Raw genomic sequence first — 20,106 nt, 5'->3', positions numbered from 1 at the left:
TGGTTTTTACCATCCTGTACTTAAACATTTCCTTTTATCAATAGCGCAATTTACAAACGATGTTTTGTGAGTAGAATAAAATTTCCAATGGTAAACTTAACTGCTTTTTCGACGTTATTTTACCAGCTAACTAAAAATAGGAAAGCCTTGAACCCTTTCCACTGTATTTAGTTAGTATTAAGATTCTTTTACAGGGAGTGCAGTGGAGCTGACGCTGAAATCATTTACTATTTGGTTTTATCATCGCTAGTCTCACTGAACTCTTCTGAATTTTACATGTCATGTGTGGTCTGGCGTCTGCTTACCAGCAACAGGTCCCAGGCTCAAACTAGTCAATTCCCTAAAAAACACGCTCAGAGCGTCGTTGCGCGAAAGTGGTAGGGAGACACGATATAGTACAATCAGACACCACCATGAATTCTTTTAAATCACTGCACTAACACCTCAACCCTTGACGTTTTATATCGATACCTCTTCCCGTTTTGGAGGCTTCGCTTCGTTTTGTCAGGCGGTGTGTATTGTAAACAGTAACGGCCCTATCGATTTCCTTGTGTTACTATTAGATTTTGTTCCATTAAGAGCGTTATGTGCAATTCCATTCACAGGAAATTCCTGAAACCAGTCAAAAATTTCGTCTAATATTTGGTGCAGTTATGCAGCTGTGGTGTAGGGGTAAGGCTTTGGTTGGACAAGAAGAAGAGGCAGGATGGTAGGACATCTGTTAAGAAATGAGGGAATAACTTCCATGGTACTAGAGTGAGCTGTAGAGGGTAAACACTGTAGAGGGAGACAGAGACTGGAATACATCCAGCAAGTAATTGAGGACGTAGGTTTCAAGTGCTGCTCAGAGATGAAAAGATTGTCACAGTAGAGCATTCGTGGTTGGCGGCATCCAACAAGTCAGAGACAAGAAAGAACAGACATGGTGTCCAAAAGAACAGACACCAATGGTGATGCAGCAGCTCTCGAAGAATGAAACTACAGTGAAATCCAACCTTTGTAGCTAGTTACAGGCGTTGATAAATATCAATGGGGACAGTTGAAAATGTGTCCCCTGACTGGCACTCAAGCCCAGGATCTCCTGCTTATATGGCAGACTCTCTATCATACTGAGCCATACCGTGACTGCAGAGACTTATCTCTGGCACGCTTCCCGTGAGACCCACAGTTCCAACTTACTGTCGACACACTACATTAGTAGTGCCCCTGCCCATAAGGCACACGTTTTCAACTGTCAACGTTGATATTTATCAACTCTTGTAAGCAGGATTTCACTGTAATTTCAGAAAAAATTTTCGTGCTTAACTCTAAGGGATGCCTTCTGCTGGTAAAAAGAACATAGCATCAGTGTAGACTCCGATGTTTACTGCCGTCTGCATCCATGGACGAACAGCGATGGCTGAGTCTTCTGAGTGTTTGATGCTGCCCACTACAAGTTGTTCTGTGCCAACCTCTTCATCTCGTAGTAGCACACACAATGTCCTCGATCACTTCTTGAGTAGATTCCAGTCTCTATGTTGCCCTACATTTTTTACCCTCTAGTAGCATCGAAAGCTATTCCCTGATGTCTTACCACATGTCCTATCATGCTTTTCCACAGACTATTTTGCAGAGTAAAGGAGGAGGCTCTGGATGCTATCGGGTACTATAGGTTTGCCTTACAGACAGAGGTCTGGGCCGAAGGCGACGATGGGCTCCTTGGGATCCCTGAAGGGCGGGAAGATGGTGGAGTCTGTGCCGCGCAGGTCGTTGCACGGGTCGCCCCGCCAGGCCGACATCTTGGGCTCGCCGTTGAAGGCCACCACGCGGCCCAGGTCGTCGATGTTCTGGATGCCGCGCTTCACCCGCAGCCGCCCGGCGTCCACCGTGCCATTTTTCTGAAACACCAAAATCAGCAGCGATACTACACACCCGATATTCTTCTTGGAAGGCAATGAAGAGGAATACGAACTACAAGTTGGAGGAGGACAGTACACCTATCAAATGGCATCGTGACAATAACACGTTGAAGATAGTGTTCCACAAGGTTCGATGCTTGTCCTGTTCCTGTTTTTGATGATGATTACCATGGTTTTAGGATGCTAAACTGCTGGGTGATCTACACCCTCCCCATTATTTACCTAGGCAAATAAGTGACGAAAGAAGTAAACGAGAAAAAGTTTACATTATTGCCATTTTCTGGACCTGGCTAAGGCCTTCAATAATCTAGAACAGTGGTTGTAGAATCATTCATTGTTACTCGTTTTGGAATAAGGGGATGGCGGAGGGGGTGGGGGAGGGGAGGTTTCCTTCAGGAGAAGGGAGGCATGGGTCAGGGAAAATGCTCCGTACTCTCTTTCATAATTACTCTTTTAGTTATCGATACTCAAAGACCAATTGTTGTAAATGATATTGTATACATAACCACCACAAATCTGCTGAAATTCTTATTTTCTGCAAGTAATTTCGACAGCAGACTTAATAATTTTAAACTGGTGTGTGCAACTTCATAATTTTAAAATAGCAATGATTTTAAAATTACGAGTTACGAACACAATTTTAAAATTTTTAAGTATGCTACATGGTGACATACTGTCGAAATGATTTGTAGAAAAATAAATACTGCAGCAGCGTTATGGGGGGTTATATAGATAACACCATTTGCACCTGAAATAAGGTTAATTTTCATGTTCTCTTTTAATAATTTTAAAATTACTATTATTTTAAAATCATGAAAACACTGTACACAAATTTTTAAAATTTTAATGTCTGACGGATGATGACGTAATTTAGAAACTACCTGCACGAAATAAAAAATTTTAGTAGATTTGTGGCGGCTATATGTAAAAGTGGCACACGGATTTAATCTCCTGAATTCTGAGTAACACATAACAACAGAATTTAATTTGTTTGTTTAAAAACGATATTTGAATTAATTAAAGTTGAAAAACTTTAATATGAAAATTCTTTTCAGTAAAGTAATATTTCAGCAATATGCTTACAAATGTTCCTGGTGGAAAGTGAAGATTTCCTTTTGTCTGTTTCACAGGAAGTTAGCTTACCCATTTAATCTATTTCCAGGACTATAGTGTCATGCAATGATTACTGACGAAAGGAAGAAATGAAGTGTGTGCACGTGGAAATGGGAATGCGAGTCTCCAGTTGATAGAACCAGATACGACAAGATATCCGTCTGTTAATAACAGTCTAGTGAACCACTAATAAATAGTCATGTGATTATTGTCAGAGCTATTATTACCACTACATCAAATTTAGTTACAATTCATCTTACTTGCATATTGTATTAATATTGCGAGAATTAAATCATTTACTTTTTACTGTCTAAATTTGTATCATAAAGTAATTTAAATTTAAATTATGCACAAATTTCAAAAATATACAAGTGCAGTTCAATTACGATTCCATCCATAACTTAACCATTTCGCAATTAACGTCATGATATAATTCTTTCACGATTAATGCTAGTCTGTTTAAAATATCAGATTTACAAAAAATGTGATAAATATTATGAAAGTAATGAATTATTGATAAAATCTTGAAGATGCTATTGAAATTATTAATAAATATTTTTGGAGATACAAAAACTTAATTTCCCTTATTATAAACTTTTTGTGCATGAAAAAGTTCCCGTTTATGCAATTGTGACTGTGGCTCTGCATTGTCATTTATACGAGGGTTGGAAGTCTAATAGTGGGAAATGTTTATTTACAACTTACACAATATAGATAAATGTTTCAAAAAACCTGTCCTTCAGAGTGGTCACCAGAATTGTGTATAACCAGTTGTCAGTGATGTGGAACTCGTACGATAGCTTTAGCAGCACCAGTTATGTTGATTGTTCGAGAGGAGCGGTCTGTTTCCCGAATCTCTGTAACAGTTGTGAAATGAATGCCAAGAAGTGCTTCCTTCATCTTAGGAATGGAGTTGAAATCACAAGGGCTTAAGTCCTGGGACTGTGGTGGATTGCAGGCTGAGTCTCAAAAACGAACGGCTTAGAGAAAGAAGCGGCGACACTTTCTGCAGGATGCGCCCATCACTATGTAGGACAAAGCCCGGTCTCGTGTGTCACGAACTTGTGATTCGGTCGATCGCTGGGGCTTGATTCCTGAGATGAAGGAACCACTTTGTGGCATTCGTTTCAGAACTGTTACAGAGGTTCGTGAGGCAGCAGACCGCTCCACACATCTGGCACTGCTAAATGTGTCCTACGACTTTCACATTGCTGGCAAGGGGTTCTATTAATGCTCGTGACTACTCTCAAGGACAGGAAAACTTTGAAACATGTGTCTGCTTTGAGAAAGCTGTAAATAAATATATGCCACTATTAAAGTTCCAACCCCCGTGCCTGAGGAACCTTCACTACATTTTAATCTACGGTGAAGATGTGGGCGCAGCCTACCATTCTAAGGCGGCACGTAGGTTGAGAGCCACCAACTGAAAAAAATTACATATGAAATCAGAATTTTTTGGTGCTGAATTCATCCCCTTGCATGAATGGAGCCATACCTCAACATCAGAAAACAGTTACATTAACATAAGACACTATAGAATGAGACTAAATTGTGCATGGTTGACCATGAAGTATGGTATCCCACATGGTTCAGTATTTGGCCCACTCTAGTTATTGACCTACATAGATCATATACCAGAGATATCGGAAAAGTCTACAAAAACTATGGCGTATGCTGCTAACACAAGAGTACTGATAAAGGGCTCAATGAGATGTATAAGAGACACAGCCAGGCCAATACAAGAATAGGTTTACCATTGTTTCACACTCTCAGCACTGACGTAATGTGCCAAAAAGCCTGTGATATGAGTATGCCTTCGAACGGTGACTATAATGTGCTAGAGAAAGTCAGCATATCTACGAACTGACGCAAAGGGTAAACAAATGAATCTGGAATGAGAATGAAATTGAATACAGTGTCCCCTGAGCACACTTTTCCTCGTAACCAACATACATTATTTACCATGGATACTGCAGGACGCTTCTGAACTGTCACACCTGATGATACAAGTACAGCGATAATGGATCCAGACATAGCCATCAGAATAATGGCTGACAACTGGTTTACCGCGAAAAAATAGCCCTTATTCTTAGAAACAACTTCCACTACGGAATTCTAGACCGAGAACCTTACTAATGGGCGCTAGAAGCAGAGGTAAGTGTGTACACCCAAAATAAAATTATCCGTGTGAAAGTTATAGTCATTCAGATCGAGAACCGACTGATGGGGCACCGGCAGGTAAGTTAAAGAAATATCTCACTTACTCCTGCTTTGGATTCATTAATTTCTCTTTCTCAGTGGACCTACAGACAGGTTTACTAGTGTATCTGGCGTGCTTTCACGTGATACTGTCTGGGCACCATCTTCGGGCCAATGCTGCTTAGGTCAAGAACTAATTTATTTTACAGACGCGTCAATACTAAAGTCTTACAGTCACACGTTAATACATGTACTTCCGCATTGAATACGCGATTAATAATAAGAGTGCTTTCAGCATCAGCTGCGAAATGATCAAGCAAATTGGAAGGAATACATAGAAAATGTTGTGGGGAAAGCTAACCAAAGTCTGCCTTTTATTGGCAGGACACTAAGAAAACGTAACATATCTACTAAGGACGCTATTCTTGTCCGTCCTCTTTTAGAATACTGGTGCGCGGTGTGGGATCCTTACCAGATAGGACTGACTGAGTACATCGAAAAAGTTCAAAGAAGGGCAACACGTTTTGCATTATTATGGAATATGGGAGAGTGTTACTGAAATGATACAAGATTGAAAGAAAGGCGCTTTTCGTTGCGACGGAATCTTCTCACGAAATTCCAATCACAACTTTCTCCTCCGAATGCAAAAGTATTTTGTTGACACTGACCTGAGTACACTATCGCAGGCGATCCTGACTGTGATGCAGCGTCGAGGGTAACCGCAGCCACGGTCTCCGAGATGAAAGTCCATGCTGCTGTAAACGTCGTCGAACTGTTCGTGCAGATAGTTGTTGTGTTGCAAGCGTCTCCATCTGTTGACTCAGGGATCGAGACGTGGCTGTACGATCCGTTACAGCGATGCGGATAAGATGCCTGTCATCTCGACTGCTAGTGATACGAGGCCGTTGGGATCCAGCACGGCGTTCCGTATTACCCTCCTGAACCCACCGATTCCATATTCTGCTAACAATCATTGGATCTCCACCAACGCGAGCAGCAATGTCTAGATAGGATAAACCGCAATCGCGATAGGCTACAATCCGACCTTTATCAAAGTCAGAAACGTGATGGTACGCATTTCTCCTCCTTACACGAAGCATTACAACAACGTTTCACCAGGCAACGCCGATCAAATGTTGTTTGTGTATGAGAAATCGGTTGGAAACTTTCCTCATGTCAGCACGTTGTAGGTGTCGCCACAGGCGCCAACCTTGTGTGGATGCTCTGAAAAGGTAATCATTTGCATATCATAGCATCTTCTTCCTGTTGGTTAAATTTCGCGTCTGTAGAAAATCATCTTCGTGGTGTAGCAGTTTCAAAGGCCAGTGGTGTATGAGTTGTGTTTTTAATATCTTTTTATATTAGAGCAACGAATGAGCCTCTTCAAAACAATTTTATTATTTCATGAATGCCTTTCCACCGATCAACTCACTTCAATATAATTTCTGCCATTATTAAGGCTCTTTTTTTTTTTAAATCGCAAACAGCCGTTTTCCGATATATGATGTCTCAGGTTTTCTCAGCGCGATTATAGATGGTGATCTTCTGTGTGTTACGTCAAGTTGCTGTTTCCATTTTAAATAAAATATTTCGACGACAAACCGAGCCGACTTCTTTAGGCGCTGCGAGTTTAGCTGTTACGTGTACTATCTGCGTGGACCTCAACTATTGTGCATCTCAGGCTGGTATTTGTAGCCAAGCTCGATTCTCGAAATCCGCTAGGTAGGGAACCTATAGACAGAGAGTGGTGAAATCGCACGTGATTGGCTGATGAGCTGAGACGCCATTGCTTTCCATTGGAGTCGCTCGTTTCCTATGTTCTTAGCGCTTCCTACAGTTGGATTGCTGTTTTGAAGACTATCGGAAAACTGTTTCAGTCTTAGCATACCATGTCTGCAGATTTCTTGCCTTTGGAAGAAAATAGTGTATTCGAAATCTTCTGAGCAGTATTATCTACAAAACATTTCTGCACTACGTCGTAATGTCGCTTGTAGCTCAGTAAGATACATTCAAGATTATAAATACACGAAGTGCATTCGCAGTTGCGAATATGAAATACTATCAGCTGTACAATGGGACGATGACTGAAAATTTGCATGATGGTACATTACATCGTATTTCAGAATAACACAGGCACTGCAATATTGCATTTATGCGCTGACACCGAGCAAGGGATTTTCAAGTAAAATGTCTCCTGTATACGGAACTATACATAATGGATGTACGAGTGCAGGTTGTAGACACATGGTTGACTACGTATGGAACTTTGTATCTGGCCGCGAGTCGTGCACGGATAGCCGAATGGCCAGTCGGCACGGTAGCTGAGCGTGTTCGGTCAGAGGGCTAGCTGGCCTCTGCAACAAAAAACCTGAGAGACTGGATCAAAGATCAGCTTGAACGACTGTCATATGGCCGGCCGCCATGAACAAATGCAACGAACATTAACGAACAAAATGAGATCAACAAAAAATGAAAGAAAGAAAGAAAGAAATCGATATAAGTTTTCGTATCCTGGTCGGGCACAAATCTTCATTCTCATATTTGCATTGTACAGTTGATGGCAGTCCATATTCGCAATTCAGAATAGATTTCACCTATTTCATGACGGCTGTAGACGCCGCAGAGCATGTCCGAATTTACATTACATCGTAATTCAGAATAATACAGGTACTGCAATATCGTAAGTTACAAATCGTGCTGTCGGCAGTTCGATTCTCGCTATCACTAAATTATTTATTTATTTACTTGTATTTGAATTGCATTTATCGGACTGAAATGTACTTTAACAAACTTTGGATCCCAGTTTCCGAAACGAAACCTCTGTTATTGCGTATACTCGCATTTTCATTCGATTCTTAATTAAACATGAAAAGATTGTGGCCCAGTTGTTTTACCATACTCGCACTCTTTCTATTTTCTAAACATTATTACTGAAGTATTTCTTTTGGGTTTTTCCAGCATACGACGGTTTCTAGATCCAAAATAATCTCATCTAGAATATATTAACTGGGAAGTGAAAACTATATAAAGGTTAGAGGCTACTAACTTCAATAATGCATGTCCGAATAGGGCACTCTGAAATCGATTCACACTACCTGATACATTCCCATTTTTTCCAGAAAGTGGTAATAAATGGCTAACACACTGCAGCAAGCCACGCTTTAATTTATTCCACATTAAATTAGAGTAGTCATATACTAAATAGCAAGCTGGAACATCTGCTATAATGTGACTGTCAAACACATGTCTTGTGATAATCAACAACTTCTGGCAAAAATACGAGGGTTGGCAACTATTTATTTACAGCTCGTACAAAATAGATACGTGTTTCAAAGTTTGACTGACTTCCAAAGGGGTCACCAGCATTGTGTATAACCCGTTGCCAGTGGTGTGGAAGTCGTAGGATACTCTTAGCAGTGCCAGTTGTGTTGACAGTTTGAGCGGCGCGGTCTATTGCCCGACGAATTTGTAGCAGTTCTGAGTCGAATGCCTTGAAGTGTTTCCTTCAGTTTAGAAATCGAGTTGAGCTCACGAGGGCTTAAGTGAGGGGAGAGCAGTAGGTGGTATAGCACTTAGCAGCCTCATCAGTCAAGCAAATCAGTAACAGCTTGAACTGTACGTGCTTGAGCATTGTCCTGCAAAATGATCGTCAGGTCTTGTACAAAGTGTTATCACTTCTATGCTGTTCGTTGTTGGAACACAACCTACGACCAGCTTAGAGACAGTCAGTGCATATTATCTGTGGTCTAACGAGCACTGGCCACTCTCTCTCGCTATATAGGCTCTCTACCACTAAGCCCTTGATGCTCTTTTGTTTCTCAGACATCGTAGTAATATTCAGTGAACCGCAATTTCTCCCAGAGCTTTCCAACTCTGGTGGATGCGATGGCCGACGGTCCCCAAAGCGTTGTTTAAAATGCAACCGCCATTCCTTTCTATTAGGTTTTCTGTTACCTCTATTTCGGAAGGCTCCTTAATTATTCGGTCTCAGAACACGGAGTTTGCAGCATGATATTCATTTGAGCGTTTTAATTCCACACAGTGTCCACCCCTGGTAGCTGAGTGGTCAGCGCGACGGAATGTCAATCCTAAGGGCCCGCGTTCGATTCCCGCTGGGTAGGAGATTTTCTCCGCTCAGGGACTGGGTGTTGTGTTGTCCTAATCATCATCGTTTCACCCCATCGACGCGCAAGGTGCCAAAGTGGCGTCAAATCGAAAGACTTGCACCCGGCGAACGGTCTGCCCGACGGGAGCCCCTAGCAACACGACATTATTATTATATATTCCAAGCAGTACTCGGCAACATATGATTTACTTCGTTGTTCTAATCGGCTATATCGCTGATTTTCCTGGCATATTTCCTGGACTGTTCTGATAGTCTGCTCCACGTAAGACGTGCCACTTCTGCATGAAATGCATCCGGCTTTGGTACACTTTTTTTATCATTGGATCAGAGCGAAATACACTGGACGCCATATTACCGTAGGAGTCTACCGATTTTCCGGATATTTGGGCATCATAAGGTAGATAAGCGACTTCAGGCTTAGCATGAGTATCAGTACGATTATATGCCCTTTGTAAGGTACTGAAGGAAAGAATTAACCCAAGACCCATATTTAATATCTCGTCGGAACTAGATACCAGCTGGCAAAATTCATCCAGTTCAGAAAAAAAAACAGACGGCTAGAGATAGGACGTTCATATTCACAGGACATATGTATTAGTTTGTTCTGCAGAAATGTTTAGCGTTTCAGTCACCCCGGTTCAGCATGTGTCCTGTTGCCTAGTAGGTACAAGGTTCGCCACGGGCCCTGGTAATTTGTTCCACTCGTAATGGCATCGACGTTTATAACGAGCGAATGGCGTCCGGTGTTATAGCCATCCATAGTGCATTCTCCTGGTTCCAAAGTTCACCTATGGTGGCTGGTATTGGGTCACAGCGCTGCACCCGCCGAGCAGCCACATCCTGTGACACCAGGAAGGCGTGTGTTCCTGCAGTGGTTGTGCATTTTCTTGCTGAAAAACGGCGTCTGTGGTGTCCTGCAGGGGGGGGTGTTGTTACGGATCGCAGGATGTCATTAACGTACGCCCCACTGGCCACAGTGTTCTGAACAGGCATCAACTGTGATTTGTGGTTGTACCCAATAGCACCCCACATCGTAGGGTTTTGAGTTCCCGCTGTATATCTTGTGCAGTCATTGTAACGCTCCCACTGTCTGCCGCGAACTAAAATGAGGCCATCATTTTGAAACAAACAGGACTCGAATTCGTTCGAAAACATTGTCTGATGCCATTCCTGTCCTCAGTGACGCCATTCTGTACACCATTGAAGTCTAGCATGTTTCTGTAGATTCGTCAAGGGTAGGCGGAGAAGTGCACGATGCGCTCGTAACCCACGCCGTAATAAACGGCGACGGACTCTCGCCCCTGATACTGTACGATGTGTTCCATTGTTGCTCCAGAGATCAGGCGGACGCAGATCTGCTCTGCAATGCCATTCGGACGAAGTATCGATCTCCTCGGGGGGTGGTGTGGTTGGTGAGTCCTGACCCATCTCATCTGTAATGCGCCCTCTTTCAAACTCACTCATTTGGCGGTACGGTTCGCGCATACGTCTGCGAGGCATTCTGCACATCTGCTCAACTCACACTGATCACGCATACGTCAGTGAGGCATTCTGCACATCTGCTCAACTCACACTGATCCATCACCTTCGGTTTACAGTGACAACGAGAGCCACAGGCATATTTTCCCGCTAGGTGGTGTTGCGCCACGATATCAGTGTTGACACTAAACCCGCCGGCCGACATGGTTCGTATGGTGGTCATTTCTGCAGGTCATACAAATGTACGAGTCCTGTGAATATTAACGTCCTACGTCTAATTGTTCAAGGCGATCTGTTTCTTCTGAACATGAGTGTACCTAAAACACATTCTCTGCAAATATGTGGGGAACTGCAAGCATCTCATCGGCAACTCCACTGGCTCCATACACCGTCGCATTCAATTGTGGCTCCAGGATACGGATCACGGCGTCCCGGGTTCGATTCCCGACCGGTTCAAAAATGGCTCTGAGCACAATGGGACTTAACTTCTGAGGTCATCAGTCCCCTAGAACTTAGAACTACTTATACCTAACTGAGCTAAGGACATCACACGTGCCCGAGGCAGGATTCGAACCTGCGACCGTCGCGGTCGCGCGGCTCCAGACCGTAGCGCCTAGAACCGCTCGGCCACTCCGACCGGTGATTCTCGGCTGGCTTGGGGATTTTCTCTGCCCCAGCTCTGGGTGTTTGTGTTGTTGTCATCATGTCATCATTACCATCATCCGTTACAGTGGCTAGATTGGACTGTGTAAAAACTGAGACTTCGTACGGGTGAAGGTGTCAGCGTAGTTGAGCGGCCCTGATTTACTCTTTCTATGGGGTCAATCAATAAACTATTCTCCCAACCAATTTCAATAACAAGCGACAAACAATCAGTTATCTTTAAAGGTAATGATGAGGGAAAGCATTAATCCGCCCCAACGCTTCACTTTAGGTTTTGCATTTATTGTCACACCCTCAGTGCAAACCACAGAACAAGCAAGTGTAACAATGAAATAACATTTGCGCTCGTAATATCTGCTATATAACTTAAGAATTAATAAGCAATAGGAATTAAGGATTATTTCTTTTTCACAAACCTTTTGAAGACCTTAAACGATAAAGATCAGCGGATAATAAGTTCCCATAAACTTGAGCAAGGATCACTTTTTCAGTCTCTGAAAAGACAGGATCATAATCATACGAGGGAGGTGATTTTTGCTTTGCCATCAATGCAACTTCATCTCAAGACTGAGCACCTCCAGTCAGCAAGGACACCAGATCTTTCAGGACAAAAGCCATTAGTCGAATGCAGTTTCATTACTGAGTTTGAAGATCACATTTTTGTTACTGTGGATGCAGATGCTTTCTTTTTTCTCCATGATCTCATCACATCATACATGAAAGAGAAGGAGAAAGTGAGTGGCCTTAGAGCACACAGTCCAGAGCATGAGAGGCGAACAAACAGTTCTTTCAGTGAAGAAGAAAGAAAGCGCAAAGCATTTGATCCAGCAGAGATGTTTACAAAAGACTGGAGAAATTACATAGGGGACAATCAGACGTACATTAAATGTTGCACCATTACGGACGATCACTCATAACCAGATTCATTTAAAGCAATTAACATCAATAGCACATAATTAAGTCACGTTTAAGCAAATGTTGGATCTTGCAATACGCCGGATTACCGACACAGAAGGCTAAATTTTTCCAACAGTAATTTCTGCAAGCCTAGAACTATCTTAATAGTGTACAGTACTTAGATTATCCAGAACTACTCGAATTCGCCTTTCTTGGGATAATTAACCTCTTATTTCATTCTTCTGGAACATTGAGCGGCAATGGACACTAGGGCAACTCTTACCCCAACGTGGCCCTGGAAAGAGGTTGGCTCCACCAGATGGAAGAAACGTTTACCCGAACCGGAAACGGAACTCGTCCAACACAAGCCGCTAGGTTGGACGAAGACCAGTTGGCGATTTTTAATCATTAACCAAAGCTCGCTGGCCAGCGGACTAAAATTACAGAGGCAAAGGTAGCCTTATTTGTGCTCACAAGAATTGATAACTTATGCAAATGAGATTCCGGCAGAACTACCGCCGTAGTATCAATATGGGACTTCGGAGCTAAGGAGAGCGAGTCAACAACGGTCTCTATCCAATAGGCCCAACATTTCAGACAGACTGAGCGACCGACCTCAGTCGTGGCTAGGCGGATTACCAAATAGAAACTCTAGCACTACCTTCAATATAATTAAATAGAGCACTTCAACGCCACGGGGACTAAACTCCTTAACACAAGACTATATACACAATAACCACGGCTAAAGTTAAATATGCCTACGTACTAAAACACAACAGATATTGGCAAACATTAACATAATCTCGTATTTCAGACATCCATAAAATTGCCTACAGTCCACTTTATCTCTCCGCCAGGCAGTACAAGGTTCCACGACTAAAGTTAAATATGCCTACGTACTAAAACACAACAGATATTGGCAAACATTAACATAATCTCGTATTTCAGACATCCATAAAATTGCCTACAGTCCACTTTATCTCTCCGCCAGGCAGTACAAGGTTCCACGACTAAAGATAAATATGCCTACGTACTAAAACACAACAGATATTGGCAAACATTAACATAATCTCGTATTTCAGACATCCATAAAATTGCCTACAGTTCACTTTATCTCTCCGCCAGGCAGTACAAGGTTCCACGACTAAAGTTAAATATGCCTACGTACTAAAACACAACAGATATTGGCAAACATTAACATAATCTCGTATTTCAGACATCCATAAAATTGTCTACAGTCCACTTTATCTCTCCGCCAGGCAGTACAAGGTTCCACGACTAAAGTTAAATATGCCTACGTACTAAAACACAACAGATATTGGCAAACATTAACATAATCTCGTATTTCAGACATCCATAAAATTGTCTACAGTCCACTTTATCTCTCCGCCAGGCAGTACAAGGTTATTTAACATTTTACAGCGTGCTTTCCAAACAGTGACCTACGCCGACGATGGAAAAACAACGGCTTGCAGAAGGTCCACAGCCAAAAAATTCCTTTTTTTTTATTTACGACGCACGCATTAAGACAGCATGGCGTTCAAATGAACGATCACGTAATGGGGCAGTAACACACACACAAGGCAATTTTGGATCACAAACTCAAAGCAGAGAAACATTGCCACACAGTTATTAATAGATCCCACAACACCGGGAGGTTGGCCTCGGCAGACGACGGCCGTCGCCTAACCAGATCAAAAATCTTACTTTCAGTGACCATACCACCTTCTGGAGGTTACTGAGAGCCGCAGACGGATTTCATAGCCTCCCCAGGCCATGAACGAAAACCAAGCGTTGTCCACAGATTTGCGGCCTCTTGTGTGTTCACGCCCCGGGTTTTTGAGCCCATCCAGACTTAGCGTAGAGGGAGCGAGCGTCCCGCTGCAGAACGGTCGTCCAGGGCCAAACGTCCCAACTGCCTCCTCCGCCCCCGGCACGGCACAAGAGCGCGCTGGCGCAGGCTCCGCAACGCCCTCTAGGAAAGCGCGGGAACTCCAAACAGGAGTAAAGCAAGGGAAGAACAGGAACCGTGGCAAACGACACGGTTCAGCCCCACAAAACCAGACATCATCATCACCTCTCTTTACGACAGTTTTAATTTCTGATTCCATGGAACAATGCATGTTCTCATACCTACTTCTTTCTTATTCGACGGAAGATATTATGAATAACCCCACGGCGAGGCGTTGGGCATACCGTTATGGGCTATCATGGTGAACCTACACATGGAACACTTCGAAGCAAGGTCACTAGAATTTGCCAAGTTAAGCCCGCGTGTGAAGTTATTGTCTGTTCTATGAGATTACGGAACAGGAGGCAAACTTTTGCAAACAATTAAAGGTCTTTACATAGATAGTCAGGCAGCAGTTAGAGTTGACGGTAAATTCAGTTCTTGGTTAAGACAAGGCTGCAACCTGTCTCCACTGTTGTTCACATTATTATTGGATCATATGTTGAAAACAATAGACTGGCTGGGTGAGATTGAGATATATGAACACAAAATTAGCAGTCTCGCCTATGCGGATGACTTAGTTGTGAAGGCAGATTCCATTGAAAATTTGCAAAGTAATATTTCAGAGCTAGATCAGAAATGTAAGGACTATGGTATGAAGATTAGCATCTCCAAAACGAAAGTAATGTCAGTGGGAAAGAGATATAAACGGATTGAGTGCCAGATAGGAGGAACAAAGTTAGAACAGGTGGACGGTTTCAAGTACTTAGGATGCATATTCTCACAGGATGGCAACATAGTGAAAGAACTGGAAGAGAGGAGTAGCGAAGCTAATGCAGTGAGCGCTCAGCTACCATCTACTCTCTTCTGCAAGAAGGAAGTCAGTACCAAGACTAAGTTATCTGTGCACCGTTCAATCTTTGAACCAACTTTGTTGTATGGGAGCGAAAGCTGGGTGGATTCAGGTTACCTTATCAGTAAGGTTGAGGTTACGGATATGAAAGTAACTAGGATGATTGCAGGTACTAGTAGATGGGAACAATGGCAGGAGGGTGTCCACAATGAGGAAATCAAGGAAAAACTGGGAATGAACTCTATAGATGTAGCAGTCAGGAAGAACAGATTTATATGGCGGGATCACGTTACACGCATGGGAGAAGCAAGGTTACCCAAGACACTCATGGATTCAGCAGTAGAGGGTAGGAGAAGTCGGGGTAGACCAAGGAGAAGGTGCCTGGATTCTGTTAAGAATGATTTTGAAGTAATAGGCTAAACATCAGAAGAGGCATCAATGTTCGCACTGAACAGGGGATCATGGAGGAATTTTATAAGGGGTACTATACTCCAGACTGAACGCTGAAAGGCATAATCAGTCTTAAATGATGATGATGATGATGATGATGATGATGAAACCCGCGTGTTTCTGTTGGTAAGTGGTGGACATATTTGCAATGCGGTCACCTGCAGTGGGAAACGGCAAAACTTCCAGAAACATTTAAACTCCATCCGTCGTAATACAAAATTCACGAGGGAATTTTCAAAAGAGATCCAACTACCTTTCCACAACGTGTTAATTAAGAGAACAGTGGACAGATTCCTGGGGCACAGTGTATACAAGAAAACCTACACACTCTGACCTCTACTTCCACGTCTCCAAGCATTAATATCCGTCGAAAGGAAATTCGATGTTAGACTATAGTCCATAGAGCTCAAGCTCCTTCACATAAGTAGACCCTTGCCAAAGAATTACAGCAACTGCGAATAGTGTACCGAAGGAACGGGTATTCTGATCATTAAATTGGATGAACGATGCAGTCAAAAATCAAAAACGGCTGATAAAGAGATTGGGACTTAGACCAAGTGGCGGTCTTGTGGCCGAGGGGTTCTAGGCGCTTCAGTCTGGAACTGCGTTCCTGCTACGGTCGTAGGTTCGAATCCTACGTTGGGCATGGATGTGTGTGATGTCCTCAGGTTAGTTAAGTAGTTCTAAGTCTAGGGGACTGATGACCTCAGATGTTAAGTCCCATAGCGTTTAGAGCCATTTGAACATTTGTTTTTTTTTTTTTTTTTTTTTTTTTTTGAGACCAAGCAAGAGAAACCTAAATTCGCTTATCTGCCTTATACTACATCAATATCTTGAACGATCGGTAGACTCCTACGGAAATGTGGCATCCAGTGTATTTTTCTTCGTAAGCGTCTCACACTCCAGGGCGTAAGTTTAAATTTGGCACAAAAGTGCCTACAACCTTCCTCTGTGATGGTGCGAAAGCGTGTCCCTGCGACATCACCCCCTGGGCTCGACGCCGCTTCGGACGGAAAGACGACGACGCATGCGAACAAAGCTCAGAAGTTCATGTTATCTGTGGGGTTGGTTAATGATATCACAGTGTGACCAAATTTTACCCCAGTTCTGTCCAATGACACGTGGACGTGTCATACGATGGAAAGTTCGTGACAGCCCCTCTTACCTACAAAAAAATGATTCAAATGGCTCTGAGCACTATGGGACTCAACTTCTGAGGTCATTAGTCCCCTATAACTTAGAACTACTTAAACCTAACTAACCTAAGGACATCACACACATCCATGCCCGAGGCAGGATTCGAACCTGCGACCGTAGCGGTCGCGTGGCTCCAGACTGTAGCGCCTAGAACCGCACGGCCACTTCTGCCGACTCTTACCTACATTTCACCACTTCTTTCGACGCCTCTGTGACGGAGGTCACAACCGTGATACCCAGTGCTCAATTCATGTGGATTTCTTAAGGGTGGTCGAGGAAAACACTCCAAACACACTTCCGCTGAGAATCGACAAGAAAAGGCCCAAGGGCTTAAATGAAGGTCAGTGTTTACGTGCTGTGCTGATTGACATTAACGCTTAGTTAGCCATATTTACTATACACTGAAGTCCCAAAGAAACTGGTATAGGCATGGGTATTCAGAGATATGTAAACAGGCAGAATAAGGCGGTGCGATCGGCAACACTTATATAAGACAACAAATATCTGAGACCGTTGTTAGATCGGTTACTGCAGCAACAATGTCGGGTTATCAAGGTTTAAGTGAGTTTGAATATGGTGAGTCGGCACACGAGCGATGGGACAGAGCATCTCCGAGATAGCGATGAAGTGGGGATTTTTTGGTGCGACTATTTCACGAGTGTACCGTGAATAGTAGGAATCCGGTAAAACATCAAATCTCCGACATCGCTGCGGCCGGGGAAAGATCCTTCAAGAACGGGACCAACGGCGACCGTTGTGCGTTGAACGTGACAGAAGTGCAACCATTCCGCAAATTGCTGCAGATTTCAATGTTGGACCATCAACAAGTGTCAGCGTGCGAACCATTGAACGAAACACCATCGATATGGGCTTTCCGAGCCAAAAGCAAACTCGTGAACCATTGATGACTGCACGACAAACAGCTTTACGCCTCAACTGGGCCCGTCAACACCGCCTTTAGACTGTTGAACACTCGAAACATTTTGCCTGGTCGGCCGAGTCTCGTTTCAGATTGTATTGTGCGGATGGACGTCTACAGGTATGGAGACAACCTCATGAACCCACGGTCCCTGGTTGAGAGCAGGGGATTGTTCAAGCTGGCGGAGGCTCTGTAATAGTGTGGGGCGTGTGCAGTTGCAGTGATGTGGGACTCCTGATACGTCTCGATACGACTCTGACAGGTGACACGTACGTAAGCATCCTGCCTGATGATCTGCATCCATTCGTGTCCATTGTGCGTTCCGACGGACTTGGGAAATTCCAGCAGGACAATGCTACACCCCTCACTTCTAGAATTGCTACAGAGTGGGTCCGGGAATACTCTTATGAGTTCAGACACTTCCGCTGGCCACCAAACTCGCCAGACATGAACATTTTTGAGCGTACCTGGGATGCCTTGAAAAGTGCTGTTCAGAAGAACTCTTACGGATGTATAGACGCCCCTGCAGGATTTATGACGTCAGTTACCCCCATCTCCACTTCAGACATTAGTCGAGTCCACGCCACGTCGTGTTGCGGCACTTCTGCATGCTCGCGGAGGCCCTACACGATATTAGGCAAGTGTAATTCAGTGTAATTCAAAACGGCGCACGCCTCGCCTTTCATTAAACGTAGAGTAATCACGAATTGAGCGACGCTACGTTCAAAATCCAAGTGTGCTGCTGCAGGTTAATCCACAGGCGAGTCTATGGTTACGTGTAAAATCGATGTGTGTGCAACACATGTTTAGACAAGTACGGGCGCTGACCCCGGGTGACAGGTGCCGACCTGTTGAACAGCAAGAGCCCATAGTCTCTCGGGTTACACGTACGCTCCTGCCTTTCAACGTTCTCCAGTCGCAAAGAATGGGCTAGACACGTTAACCTGATACCCTGCCCTGCACCCAAGCTCTGCATGTCGAGCTAAGATACGGCAGCTGTCGCATGCCGTCATGGTGTGGAGTGAGGTGGGAATGACAGGTGCTACTACACAGTTACACCTATCGTCGGAAACTGCGAACTTGTATTTGGCTACTGTCATGGAAGATAGGTCACCCATCGGCCTGCTCACCAAACCTCGTATTTTGTTAATAATGATGTTGAAGAACCTCTTAACACTGTACTGTCCGCCTGCCGGGATGGCCGAGCGGTTCTAGACGCTACAGTCTGGAACCGCGCGACCGCTACAGTCGCAGGTTCGAATCCTGCCTCGGGCATGGATGTGTGTGATGTCCTTAGGTTAGTTAGGTTTAAATAGTTCTAGGGGACTGATGACCTCAGATGTCGAGTTCCATAGTGCTCAGAGCCATTTTGAACCATTTTTGAACTGTACTGTCACTATATAATCAAAACATTTTATTGTCAACTTTCAGAAAATATTGTAATTTCTCTAGAGAGCCGAGTCATTTTGTGTGTTACCGCCTTCGCAGCGACCAACTGACTGGCGAAGTTTTTTTGTACCAAACAGCTGAGTTCTGAGGAAGGGCCGAACAGAATGGATCGATTACATTGCGCGTCAAACAGTTCGACTGCGATAGCGACTCTGGGAGCAAAGCGGAGTGTAATTGAGTTTAGGGACGTGTGATTTGGATCTCGAATTGTTATCAATATTTCCTAATCAGTTTGAAAATGAGAAATAACTGCATTTTTGTCTATAAGAATGACTAGAAGCTTTGCGTGTGATTTCTGTGCCCGTACGAATTACTAAACAGCAGTTTTCTATTTTATCTGAAGAAACGTTCATAGTAAAAAGAAGTAGCTGACATCCGTTTAGGCTACGGACGTCATTCGAACAATACTGAGGATATTAATTCCAGATGCCAATCATGTGATTACTGCCGCAGCATGTTGCGGGATAACAATATCGCATTTTCAATTGCTAAAAACAAGGAAACCGGATAGAACAACCCTCCTTATATCGACAGACAAATAGGGATTCCAGACCTCCTGAGTTACAACGTATCTTAATAATTTTTTACTCCCTTATGTCTCGTCACAACTTAAAAAGAAGTTGCTCACTTATATTGTCAACTGAAACCATAAAACATAAAACACCGCTAACCGGTGCTTCCACCGTTCTCGAGGTACACTGCAAATTGAAAGTCGCTGGCATCACCTAGCAACGATGATATTTACTGTAAGCCAACTACTCAGCACCAACGAAACTACTGTCTGTCATAAAATGTTTGAGAAATGCCTATCTGATATAGCCCATTCCAACTTAAAAACTACCACTTCCCTGCAAACTGAACGGAAAATCATGTGTAAATCCTATGTCGCTAGGTAAAATATGTTGGTGGGTG

The 20,106-nt window shown here is 43.5% G+C and overlaps 1 protein-coding gene across 1 annotated transcript in view; it reads right to left on the bottom strand.

Annotated features, from left to right (window-relative positions):
* The window catches only part of LOC126291720 (sensory neuron membrane protein 1-like), a 210,783-nt gene that overhangs the window by 81,338 nt on the left and 109,339 nt on the right, over positions 1-20,106 (bottom strand). The window contains exon 6 of the mRNA XM_049985376.1: positions 1,663-1,877. Within this exon, the coding sequence (XP_049841333.1) occupies positions 1,663-1,877 (215 nt within the window). The remainder of the gene's footprint in view (positions 1-1,662; positions 1,878-20,106) is intronic.

This window comes from Schistocerca gregaria, chromosome 9 (assembly GCF_023897955.1).
Source record: "Schistocerca gregaria isolate iqSchGreg1 chromosome 9, iqSchGreg1.2, whole genome shotgun sequence".
NCBI lineage: Eukaryota > Metazoa > Arthropoda > Insecta > Orthoptera > Acrididae > Schistocerca > Schistocerca gregaria.
Note: the sequence above shows the minus strand (reverse complement) of the source record. Positions and strands in the feature narration are given on the sequence as shown.